At 37.4% G+C, this 14,037-nt stretch overlaps 1 protein-coding gene across 3 annotated transcripts in view; it reads right to left on the bottom strand.

Annotated features, from left to right (window-relative positions):
* Positions 1–14,037, bottom strand: part of PPFIA4 (PTPRF interacting protein alpha 4) — a 142,215-nt gene that overhangs the window by 22,532 nt on the left and 105,646 nt on the right. For all 3 annotated transcript variants that reach the window (XM_058176119.1, XM_058176120.1, XM_058176121.1), the window contains exons 14-18: positions 11,549–11,690; positions 8,331–8,536; positions 4,058–4,298; positions 3,670–3,705; positions 1,530–1,663 (exon numbers count right to left, since the gene is read on the bottom strand). In XM_058176119.1, coding sequence (XP_058032102.1) covers positions 1,530–1,663; positions 3,670–3,705; positions 4,058–4,298; positions 8,331–8,536; positions 11,549–11,690 — 759 coding nt within the window. The remainder of the gene's footprint in view (positions 1–1,529; positions 1,664–3,669; positions 3,706–4,057; positions 4,299–8,330; positions 8,537–11,548; positions 11,691–14,037) is intronic.

The following is a 14,037-nucleotide window of genomic DNA, read 5'->3' on the forward strand; positions in this document are numbered from 1 at the left end:
GAAAACACAACTGAGACATGTAACTGAAATTCGTTCTGTGGAATATTAACATCTGCATAAATCTTTCATATATGAATAATTTTTTAGTTAGAACCCAGAAAAGAACCCCAAGATTTTCTGTTACAGACTATCATGCACTGAATGTTATACACTGTAATAAGACTTCCATTAACAGATTTTCTATCCATCATCTTTCTATCATCATTAAAGTATCAAAGAAAGGAAACCTCTATGATTGAAACAACTGGAGGGGCATAACATTGCTATCAGTCTTTGGAAATGGAAAAGTTCTATGCCTCAGAAGATTGGAGCATCAATCTTTGGATGCACATCTTGATGAAGAATAAGCAGCGTTCAGGAACAACCAGTTCCTGACCTTAAGAAATATCATTGAACGGAGTTTAGAATTCCAGAAGCCAATGGTAATTAATATTATTGACTTCAAAAAGGCGTTTGACTCAATTCATTGAGAATCACAATGGAATATTGTAAAGTCCATCATCATTCTATCATCATTAAAGTATCAAATAGATAGAATGATCCATCATCATTCTATCATCATTAAAGTATTGTATGGTATTCCTCAACATTTTATCAACAGCTTTAAGAACATGTATTATAATTCTAGCTGCTGTGTACAAATAGAATCTGGCAACACAACCTTCTTTAACATCGATACAGGAGTAAGACAGGGATGCATACTATCACCAATCTTGTTTTTCCTTTCCATGTACTTTGTTATGCATAAAGTGATGGATAACCCTAGCTTTGGAATCCTATGGGCAACAGCCCATCTAATTGATTTAGATTTTGCAGATGACATGCTGTTCATTTCTTGCAAACACCCTTTTGTTTCACCAAGCAGTGCAATGGTGAAACGAAAGTGTGTTTTCAAGAAATGACCAGCAGTTTAGATAATGAGACCAACTATATCAGCTAATATATAAATTGTGAGAAGACTAAGTTCATGCAAATCGGAAATGCTCAGGATAATATGCCTATAATAGTCTGTAGCCAGACTATAGAACAAGTCCAATCATTTACTTATTTCTATCGATGAAGGTAGATAAGGTTATTAACTCTCAAATCGGAATGGCAGCAGCTATGTTTCAATGCATGCATCCAATTTGGTCTATGGCAGCCATAAGTATTATCACAAACTATAATCAGTCTTCTAGGATTTTGTTAAAACAACTGCAATATATATTTGTAAAAAATGGAAGTATACAACCAAGATAATTAAACAGCTAGATATTTTCCTATAACGCTGCTTGAGAAGAATCCTCCGTGTCTGATATTATTCTACTATTCCTCCATATAGAAGGAAAAAATAGTATTAGGCACATTCTTCAAGAGGTTTTTATAGATGTAGTTTACTGAATGAATAACTTATCCATCCATCCTAATTCAATAGAGCAAAAGTTTGAAAACACTTTTTTATAATCTGCCTTTTCACCTCATATAGTTGAACATAACTGACAGCCTATAAAATGACAGATTGCATCTGTTCCCTTCCCAGACACGTGTACCTCTTGCCTTCATCTTGACTAAAAGCAGGATGTCCAAGTTTCTCCAGCCTGAGGCTCCTGGGTGAAGAAGGAGGCGAAGTCTCACATTTGATGGTCGTTTTATCTTCTCGACTGTCATCTCGACCAGCTGGTGACTGAACAGATAAGGTAAACTCAGACTTAGACTGGAGATTCTGGTTAAAAACTTTCCTCCAAACTCTACCATGCTTATCAGAAACTTGCTAATTAATTAAAGAAGAAGACAAAATAGAATCACATGCATCAAGTATATCATGGGAATTACTGCTCACTGTATGCCCAACAAAAGGACTGAATGGTCAAGTTATAATTATGAGTGTTATTTGGAATGACATAGTCATAATATGAGGCAACAGGAAGCAGGAGGCAGATTGTGATGCCTTAGCAATATGGAGTCTGTAATATGTAGCAATCAGGAGCCTCTGACTTGCCATCATTTAAACAGCAGTTCATATATTTCTATTTTAGATTTGTATGAATCATATATAAAGTAGTACTCTATGGGCAGAAGGATTATTTTGAAATAACAATTGCTAATACATTTTGTCAGATGGGAGCAGGCAATTTGCTACCTAAGCCAAGGACCTGGGCCCCTAATTCAAAATCATCGGAAGTATAGTTTAAGGAGCACTGCTTACGTAACTGAAAATAATAGAAAAGTAACCCCCCAAAAAGGAAAATATACCAATTTACATACTGTTTTCCAAGAATTTGGTCTAGAACAAAGCCACTGTTACTGCCTCATAAAAATATGTTCACAATTCTCACTCATAGAAATTTCTGAATTATCACTGGCAAATCAGCAAAGAAACCGATTTAGCATATCTTAGAACACAAACCCTTCTTTTTAAAATAAACAGAGTTTGACACTGCAAATAAACTTATTTAAGCATCCAGGAACAAAGAGCAGAGACCTTTCTATAAGAGAAATAAATTATAAGCCCCTAGCAGAGAAAAACTACTTCTAAAATAGGAATTGGCCGCAAATCGATTTATTTTGAGCATAGAATGATCAGGCATTCTAGTTTAATGCAAAGACGTATAAAATGGAGACGCAAGTGAAAGCATGCAAGAAATAGCAGGAATATGGCATGAACAGCACTTCCTTAAAGGAAAATCTGGATTAAATATCAAACCTCAAGTCCCAATTTAAATAAGCAGAAATACAATGAAGAGAAACCTAGTTTTCAACTTCTCCATCTCTCACGAAAGATATTCTCTATTTACAACCTAAGATTTGCAATATTCTCTAATCTGTTATAGTTTATGGGATGTGACATGGTTATGGGAAATTAGCACCGTGTGCTTTTTATTGATCAGCTGTTCTTTACCTTACAAAATCTTATCCTTTAATTATTTTAATATCTCAATATACTCGCTTTAAAGTTTCCTGTCTAATTTACTTTTTTAACACACTTCCTACTGTATTACATAGTTAGGTGCAACTTGAATGTTTGCATTTGGGACTTTTGGATTTCAATATTTACCTACTAACTTGTTTAATATACACCCTGCCTTTCTATGCTAGCAAATCCTCAAGATGACTTTACTAGAAGCATACGTGAACAAATCAAATACATACATCTATTCAGTCTTGAAAAAAGTATGATATTGTAAACATTCTAACAATTTACAAATAAGCACAGGTACATGGATTACATGTAAGTTGATATAAGTACTAATTATATGAATCCATTATATATAAATATCTACTACTTACAACCTCCCAGCAGCAATTTGTTATGATCTGAATGGCTTGAAGCGAACACATAAGCTCTCAGCATCAAAACTTAATTTGGAAAAGATTACTGCAATACTAATAGCTCTATATTTATGGTAGACCATTTATATCTATATGTAGGACGAAGAAAACCACCTACAGGACTAGAGCTATACAGTATGGTAACATTTTATCTGCATCTGAGAATGACACATTTTCAAATAATAGCCAAAGTAAACACTGCTTTATTCTTTAAAATATTTTCAGCATAACTTTATTGTTCGGAAGACTACAATTGCAATGTTGTAACTTAGATTGTGTTTGTTTAAGATGACAAAATACAGTTACAGAAAAGGAGTAAGAACATAAATCTACAAAGAGCAAAGAAAGGGACAGACTCACAAGTAGTTTCCTCCGATGTTTCCTCAAATCACTTGGCTGTCAAAAGATTGACATAAAAACAGTGGAAGTTAGCTCAAAATTACCCTAGGGAGCAGATGGCACACTGTTCAATACAACTGGGACTAGAGAGGGCTAAAGAAACTATGAGCAACAGCCATGGTGGAGGACTTGTCAAAAGAAAAAAAATGTGGCATTGTAATATTGGACTAAAGAGCTTTAGATATTAAATAGAAACAAATAAGAAATGCCAAAGGCCATAGTGGTTGGGCAATACAGCTGACCATTATAGGACATAATGGCAGCATTGTAGAGAACATAGCATACCACTAAAAATCCCACTTCCCAGCGGAACACGCTTTTTATTATTGATTTATTTTTTAACTCTTACCAGGGTCATACTGCATATCCGATCAAGGTCCTGAGCTGTGCTGCGAGAAGTGAGTTTTGGAGTAGAACGTCCACTGACAGGAGGAGATGAGCTTGCCAGAGACAGGGCAGTTAAAGATGTGGGGATGGATGCTCTTTTGCGTAACTGGGTCAGATTTAGGGCTTCCATGCTACCACTGGTGACACGGCTCTCCAACTGTTCAGCCCGCAGCTCAGTTGATTCTTTCTCCTCCTGGATCATTCTAGACCAGATCATAATTTGAATGAATGCTCTACCCGACTCCATTGTTACAGATTCAAACCCTCTCAGCTTCAACCTCAAACTGTCTTCCCTGGAACTCACCCCATTCCTAAGAGGTCCGTAAAGGGGGCGTGCGTAAGCACACCAGTGTGCCTACCATCCCTGTCTTACTGTCCCCATTTATCTGTACTTACTTCCTTTGTTTATGTTTATACTTATACCTGCTATTTTGTACATGTTTGACAAACAAAATAAAATAAAAAATAAAAATCTCAGCTGGGATTTTACTATTTTTCGTAAGGAGGGACAGATAGAAGCATTCAAGATTTGTATCAAGATTTGTATGTTAAACACAACTCTAGTTCACAGAGCAATTCGGTATAGCATGCTTATGTACTACACCAAAAGAAACTGGAACTGTATAAGTAGTTAGGTAGGCTTACTTGGGTTTATTCAAACAAATACAAGAGCTCATTTTTAAAATAATATTTTGAAATATTTATCCATACAACCTAAAACTGTTCTGACGTACTCCTTATTTATAGTCCACGTTTTCAATGTTCTCAGAATCCAAAATGCTAGAAAAGTCAAAGGTTTTTTTAATAGCTCAAAATTGTGATGTGGTCAAATGACTCCACATATTGAATCTCCTTATATTTTAATCTATGGCTATATTTTATTTCTTGCAAAATCATCAGTATAACTTTATTACTATATTAATGTAATGTAATTTCCATTACAAAATTAAGACAATCATATGATTTGTTTCCTGTATGTCATTGCAGACATTAGGCAAACCCTTGTTAAATCAGATTTGTCATTAGTTAAAAAAACACACCTCTTGCAGGCAGTAGAGCCAAAAAATGCTTGTGATGGACTTTCAAGTATAAGATTGAGGTGGTGACAGAAATAAAATTACCCATTAACTTCCACCTGACTTGGTGGTAGATTCATCTGGGATAAGATATACCTATTTGGTACCATATTGGTTCACTTTATTGATTCATTTATTGTTTTTACGTTTGTATCTCTATACTCCACAAGGACTCGTGACTATTAACAATTAAAACTAACATTCATTCATGAAACAATCAGTAATTGTGGACTACCCTCCATCATGCTCTAACTGTCCTCTTGGAACAACCCATGGGTCTGAGGTAACTGAACTAAGAACTCATCCAGACAACCATTTTAATTTATTTGATTTGGTATCAACAAACTCTATCACCCCATAACATAAGAAAGAAAATAAAACATAATACAATTCAAAAACACCATCATCAAAAAACAACAACAAATAAATAAATAAAAGCAAAGAAAACACAAGATGGTAAACCCAGCAAACAACACAACTCAGGTAGCTGGGGTGAGTTCTATTGCTTGGATTTATCATTTTGTCCAAGACAAGATTTTCAAGAACCTCCAAAATGCTATTAAAATGGGAGCCACCCAGAATGCATTTAATATCTTTCCCTACTACCTACTCATATGCTTTCTTCCAATTTCTGGGGTGGCAAAAAGTATGCCAGCCTAATTAGCCTTTTTCCAGGAACAAGTCTCCCTTTTCCCTTATAATTATGCTGGTAAGCAATGCTGCCCTTACAGGTTGAATATGGAACAAGACACCTCCTCCCCCACCAAAGTTTCTGTTCCACCTGTTGAATAGGGAAAGCAACCATCAATTGGTCTCCTCAAGACTGTGATGCAATAGAATTGGTCATAGGAACCTACCAAGAAAAGACCAGGCCCTCTTCTTTCACCCAAAACTATTATAACCATGAAGACAGTTTAATGGTCATATTTAAAACAAAATAAACATTCTGTACCATCCTTCAAATTGCCTAAATAATAGGTCCCCAGCAGAAAGATACTCCCCAACAATAGGTTGTTACCAGTGGTGAAATCTGAACCGGTTTTCTACCAATTTGCTGGTCGTGCATTCATGGTGTGCGTCAAACATGCACTGGGTGCGCATGTGCAATGCACCAAATGTGCGTTGCATGCACACGCATGTGCAGTACGCGCCAAAAGGAGGCTTGGGAAGAAAAGTAGAACAACGGGGGGGGGGAGGGATTAGCTCTGCCGTGTGATTTAGCTTCACTAAAAAGCAGGATTTCCTGCTTTCTAGCAAAGTTAAACCGTGCAGCACAGCTGATCGTTGGAAATACCAGTTCCTCCGAACCGGTAGCTTCTTTAAAACTACCAGTTCGTCCGAACCCGTAGCTTGTTTTTATCACCAGTTTGACTGAACCAGTAGTTTTTATCACTACCAGATCACCCGAACCAGAGTGAACCAGTAACATTTCACTCTGGTTGTTACCTGCACTAGAGCTAAACACTGTCTAGCACTGCTCTGGGAGAGTGATGTGTGTAAATGTATGTATATGTGCATATGCATGTCAAAGAACCCCAAGAAACCAGCTGACAAATCAATGGCATGGTGAACAAAAGCAGAATGGAACATAGAAATAGTCTCAACTGAAACCTGTTCTATAGCACTCATAACAACATATCTTTTTCTTATAGTTAGCTGTGAAGATCACTGTATAACACTGTTCCTAATGTACTCAAATACACACACACACTTACATATATTTAAACCCAAGTACTCGATATGTTTTTGAGCAGGTCTAGCACTATTTTACAAGAATGGTGAATACAGGAATACATGTAAGAGCTGATTTGCATTTCAGAAGGCACCAGCCAGGCATGATGCAGGCAGCTGCCTGTGGAAACCGGTTGTCATGTCAACCAAGCTACACAGACCAACTGGCCATGGAGGGTGATGCTCAGCAAGCATACAGGATAGCATATATACCTGCAGCTAAAAGCATACAGTAGGAGCTGGGCAGATCTTAATTCTTGGCTAAACATCACCACAGCTATTGCCAATATGCCTGTATAATGAGGCCTGCTGCCAAACACACACACTACTTAGATTGGACTTCCAGGTTCTTCTAAGTGGTAGTCCCTCAACCTTCTCTGACAATCTAATGTACTCTTTCACGCTCCTGATGACAGCCTTTTCATTTTACTGACACTAACCATTTTCCCCCAAAGAAATCTCTCTGGTGCTGAAGTACTTGGGAATAGGTGAAATGGAGACCACTCCCTCCCTCCCTCCCTCCCTCCCTCCCTCCCTCCCTCCCTTCCTTCCTTCCTTCCTTCCTTCCGTTTCAAGAAGTTTAATCAAAAAAGCCCTGATAAGCCATCATTACAAGTATATATCTACATATGACAGGAACCGGAAAACCTCACAGGAGCAGCTGAAGGCAACTCCTGGAGAGGCAGTAAATGCATGTCAGAATAATCCTGCCAACACAGCAGACATAACCATTGTAACATCTTCCCTTTTCATATTGCATAAACAACATTATAAGCATTGTAAAACATTGTAAAAGTTCCGATGCAAACAACTGTAACACCTTCCTTCCTTCCTTCCTTCCTTCCTTTTCATAGCTTAAGCAAAAAGAAGACATATGCTTTTGAGAACGAGTGTGCTGATTTAGAAAAAATGTGTTGCAGGGCTTATGGCTGTGCCCCAGCAGGAATACACAATGTACATAGATAGATACAAATATAAACGGGACAAATTAACAAAGCACAGCAATAACATACACTTCAAATGATTTCCCATAAAATATCCCCTCTTGGTCTGTTCCTCCAGCAACATTGTTTTTAGCAATGAAAGAAACTAAAATTATACATTTAATACTCTTCATATATTACAGAAAGTATAGATTTTACATTGTCTTATCCAGACTGAGATCTTCGGAGAGACGGTACTAGAGATAAATAAATGTGCTATTTCTGGGGGCCAGTCCAAACAAACTGTTCATATATTTTCTCTCAAACATTTCATTACCACTCACAGAATTCCTTAACATCTACATGTAAACATTTGGAAGTATCAATCCAGACAATGTGTTCCTAACTTATTTCTTGGAAACAAATCACACACTTTAGTATCCAATCCTTGGACACCTACAAAATCAACTAAAATATACAGAATATATACACCTGATGTAGATACCTAATCTCCTCGTTGATGGCATCCAATTGTTCCTGCAGCATCATGGCAAGAGTCTGGGCATCAGAGTGCCCACTGGGAGATAGCATGTCCATAGAGCTGAAGATTGTCTCTTGGTCATCCTCATCAACATCAGAAATCTCCGGGTCACTATCAAATGTGTGAGCTGAAGTACTCAGGATGCCACTTGTTTGACCATGCTCCCAATCCTGGACACAAAAAATCACAAGGTATCCCCACGTAAGGTATGATTCCCACATAATTGCAATATCAATCTCACCATCTTGCTGAAATATCTGTTTGAGATGACAAGTTGTTATGTATGTAATTTAAATGATTCCAATGTTTCAGCTAAGCAAACAAGAAAATTCTGCTGAGAATAGGGCCTTCAGAAGATAGATTTAGTTCTTTGAGAATCTCCTGCATTTGAAAGGAATGCATAGCATACAGTGCAAGCCTTCATCTTGTTGCCAAGCAAAAGAGCAAGCCTGTGCCAGAGATGTAATTTCCACATTACCCATTCGCTAATTTATCTCTCCCTAGCCTTATGAACTTGGTTTGACTGCTTGTTAAGAATTTTTGACTCCAAAAGTTGTGGGTGCTCCAACACTGAAGGTTTTTAAGAAAGGACTGGATAACAATTTATCTGAAATGGCATAGGGTTTCCTGCTTGAGCAGGAATTGGACTAGAAGACCTCCAAGGTCCCTTCCAACTCAGTTATTCTGTTAAAGAATGGTCATGTACACAGACATAAAGCCAGGGAAGAAACAAAAAGGTGTGGGGGGGAATCGCTAATTCTTCAATGCTTCCGATATTTGAGCACAGCTTGGGGCAGCTGTATTTTACTCATAATAAACTAGCTATATTGTGCAACATTAATTTTAGTGGTTTAAGTCATCAGCTCCTAAACTTTTGGGCACCCAGGACCAGTTCTGTGGAGAGAGGTTTTTCTGTGGACTAGAGGGGATGTGGTTTTGTACACTGCCTGCATCTTGCAGATGGGGCTTTGTTTGTTTGTGCTGCCCAGTGCAAACAGACTGGTGCCAGTCCATGGACCAGGGACTCCTGGTTTAAGTGTTTTATGCAAAGCAGCATAAAACACTTTAAAAAGCATAAAATTATATTTATAATGCTACAGATATACAAAAAAACAACAACAATACCCCCTCAGCAATTTAGACAAGAAAATATTAAATTAGCAAGTTAACAAGCAGATTACTTTCACTTTCAACTGATTAAACCAAGAATCTCAGTTCTTAAAATAATGAGTTTGGATTCTGGGTGAGCAATTTTATCCACTCCAGATGTTCTAGATTGCTTATCTTACAACCTGAGACAATAAGAGTGCTACATGGGGCTAACCTTGAACAGTATTCAGAAGTCACAGCTGGCATTATGGGCAGTCTTTGGGGTCCCTGCAGTGGTCCATGTTTCACCACTCTTCCACAAGCTGCACTGGTTGTCAATTTGCTTCCAGGAGCAATTCAAGGTTTGTGTGATCACCTTTAAAGCTTTGCATGGCATGGGGTCCAAGTTACCTGAGGAACTATCTCACCCCAATAGGACTGGCTTGCCCCACCAGTGCTGGCAGAGGAGGGATACTGTAAATCCCATTGGCCAAGGAATTCCGGCTGATGGGATCCAGGAGAAGAAACTTCTCTGCTATGCCTCCTGCCTTCTGGAACATTTTGCTCCCCAGAGTGAGATCCCACCCTCCAGACCTGCCAGTTGGCTTGGGGCCCCAATGGGGGAGCATTATGCTAAAGGTGGTTGATGGACCATCTCCCCCACACCATGCATTCTGCTCCCTTCCTTCCCACTTTTAATAATAATTTGTGCTATTAGAGATATGTTTTTTCATGGTTTATTGCTTTTAATGTTGTAAACCACTCAGAGTTGCCTGTGGCTAGATATGCGGCAAATAAATTTAATAATAAATAAATCTCTTACAATATGCTTTATAGGCTGGGAATGATTGAAGTTGATACTCAAAAACCTGGGTGCATACAGTAATTTTCTTCTAGATATTTCAATCAGGTTCATAGTTGAGTGATTGTGGAGGAGTATGGAGGTGGCCTTGAAGAAGGAATTCAAACCTTTGTGTAAACATCAGCTTAGCCTGGATAGATGGAAGAGAGTAGCGACAAACTCAGAATTTGCCTTGCCTTGATCCTCCTTAGCGTACGAGAACCTCTGTCAGGTTTTCAAGGTTCTGTTATTATGCCCTATAACAATATTAATTCAGTAATACTGTAATTATTACAGTAATTATTATGTGACATTTATTTCTTGACCTAGTTTATCTCAAAGAGCAGGTAGTGATCCTTTATTAACTTTACAGCAATCTGATTTTATATGGGAGTTGTTGCAGGCCCTATACAGAGTTTTAATATTTATATTAGAATTTAAGAAGTTTATTACCCTTTATTCTGCAGCTGATTGACCCTTTCAACTCTCAAGATTTATGGGAAGCAGACTGGAAATATACTTATTAAATTTATGTGTGTATGTATGTGCTGGTGTCTTGAGTTCCATGAAAAGTATTTTCTTAACAAAAAGAATTGTTAATACATTTGCTATGATACTGAGTACGTTGGATTGAGGAATGACTTAATTACATGATTAAAAAATAGGCAGAAATATAATGAACATCAAAACTGTAATTTCAAAGAAGTGCACTGAAAAGATATCTATTTGTTTCAATATGTTATTTTACCCAAAGTAAATAATACTTGTTTGAGCAGTTCATTGATCCCCAAAAAACAATTTAAAAATATATACATGGCTAGCTCAAATTTCCAACATGGGGGATGAAAATAATTACAAAATAAAATATGAGAAAATAAATAGCAACACCGCATCCCAACCAAGTATTGAAATGCAAAAGCTAAGAGCTCTTTCTTTGTTTTCCAGATTTCACAGTATTGCAAAGATCCTTTGAAATTTCATCTTACCACCTTCTTCTGTATAAGCCCATCCCATAAGTACTGTCCTGGCCACCATCCAGTGAAGTAGCCTTTCTGCACAACAGGGAGTCTCTTTCCTTTAGAGGGGTTTAGGTTCGCAGCTGTCACTGCCAAGCGAAAGGCCATTGTCCCCCCCCCCCCATTTTAAAAGCACAAAACAGCTGTTGCAGCTGTTGCCAAAACAAAGATACAGGCGTAACTGGAGCTGCCCCCTAGAGATGAGTTTGCAGCAAGGCAAACATCAGGAGTTTTACCTTGGAGGGTTCTTCCTGCAGAGCTACAAAACGGCTCTTTGGTGCCCGATGAAGACTAGAAGGTGTTGCAAAGGGGTCCGTGGATGGATGGACCATAGTACTCAGGGGATATCTGAGATCAGGAGTACTTCCAACAAGGGACCTATTAAAAATTAAAACGGGAAAAAATTATTTACTTTAAAGAAGTAATGGAAGTTGTATTGCTTCAAATTTAGCTTTCTATAGAGAAATCCTGAATTTAATACATCCAATATGATTTTTCCTATCTTCTATCAATATCCTAAAATACAGGCATATTGTCAGAAATTATGCAATGAAAAACAAGATAGGATGGATTCCTTATTTTTTCTGGCTGGTGAGAAATTTGGGGCTAATAAACATTTCTAGAGTAGTTGTAGCTATGCTATAGATATTCTTACACAAAATTGCCATGATGAATGTGACCACACCTACATACCAAAGGGCAATAAAGAACCACTATTTCATTATCTATGAATGTTCTGTTTTAATTCAGAGCAGCATTGACTAGGTCTTTCAGGGACGTAGGTTAGTAGTTTCTAGGATGCTACCTAGCGGAGTACTGAAAAACATCTTCAAGTAAACAACAAAGCTCAGGAAGTACCAAGAACTACACAGTAAATTTCTTGAAACAGTAAAGAACTTCTGGAAGCTAGTAGACCATCTTTATATGCCACATCCAATAGAAAAATTGAATTTTTCAGTGTTGAATTTTTGAAAATTGAACTTTTCCTAGAACATTCTGTCCTGAGAAGGTAAATTTTATCTTGACTAAATCTTTTTGGAAATATAGATTATACTTAAGACTGTTGCTTTGCCATGCAGCATCCTAGCTTCCCATTGGATAATTTTTAATCAAAAGACTTATTTAAAGTAAAATAAGGCAAGGCAGGATGCTGGGCAAATACTGAGGAAAATGTCAGCAGATACGTCCTTTGGTTCTCCAAGGCCTTATCAAAGACTAAGCCAATAATAATACCAAAATTTTCTAAGAAACAGCCACAACACTGAATACATTTAGAAGCAAATAAGCATCCTTTGTAGAAAAACTTAGCTTACATTATCATAATCTAGATATATTAGACTTAGATAATGGGGGCTGAACAAATATCTCCAAGACTCTAAGTCCTGAAACATAAATATAGTCAAGGTGGCTCAGAAAAAATAAATAAATAAATAAATATAAGAATAAAGTGAAGTAGCAGGTAGGGTAGAGTACTGCTAAATATCAGTGAGGAAACACTTGTCCTGAAGATCAAGACCTGTTTCAGGAATACTTTCTCATCTCCAGGGAGCAGCAATTGTTTTTCTCTCCTTCCTTCCTTCCTTCCTTCCTTCCTTCCTTCCTCCCTCCCTCCCTCCCTCCCTCCCTCCCTCCCTCCCCCCTTCCCTCCCTCCCTCTCTCTTTACTTTAAAATTTATTTAACAATACAGTATGTAATGTACAGTATGTAGAAATACACTTATTTACTTCTTGTAAGAAGCTACACAAAAGTGCTCAAAGCTTGCTTTACTTTTTAGACTTATTATTAATCCTTTTTATTTTATTTAAAATAGAGGGGTATTTTCAAAAACGATATACTATGTAATAAACAATTACTGCTCAATTAAGCATTAGTAAAAGATACTAAGCAGAGAATGTTGGTTTTAGCAGCCCTATGCTTCTCTGAAACCTGGTTAAATGAATCAATTGAAGATATCAGCCTGCATATCCCAGGGTTTCAGATTCAACGATCAGACAGAATTGAAGAAACATCTGGTAAAAAGAAGGGATGAGGCTTATGCTTATATATCAACAGCTGGTCTCAGGATATAACTATAATATATAATTTCTGTGATGAAAACTTAGAGACATTAATTATCAACTGCAAACCATACTATTTGCCTCGTGAATTTTCCTCATTTCTTCTAATTGCTGTATGTCCCCCCCCCCAAACCAAGAACTCTAGCTGACCAAATTATGGAGGCTGAAGCCAAATACCCCAATTCACTGGCCATTATTATGGGAGATCTAAACAAGGCAAACTTAAGGAAAGAGCTACCAAAATACTTTAAGCATGTCAATTGTCCCACCAGAGGCAAGAATAATTTAGACCATTGCTACACAACACTAAAAGATGCTTACTGGTCTTTACCACGAGCAGCTGTAGGATACTCTGATCATTGCATGATTCACTTTGTAGCTGCTTACAGGCAAAGACTTAAAACCACAAAACCAACAATTAAATCAGTGAAGACTTGGACTGAGAAGGCAAAGTTAAAGCTACAGGCTTGCTTTGACTGCACTGATTGGAATATTTTTGAAGATACCTCTGCAGACCTCAATGAACTCAAAGATACTGTAACATCATATGTCAGCTTATGTGAAGACCTATGTATACCGACTAGGAACTTGTAAATATACATTAACAACAAACCTTGGTTCACAGCTAAACTTAAGCAGCTATGTCATTCCAAAGAGGAAGCCTACA

Source organism: Ahaetulla prasina, chromosome 3 (genome assembly GCF_028640845.1).
Source record: "Ahaetulla prasina isolate Xishuangbanna chromosome 3, ASM2864084v1, whole genome shotgun sequence".
NCBI lineage: Eukaryota > Metazoa > Chordata > Lepidosauria > Squamata > Colubridae > Ahaetulla > Ahaetulla prasina.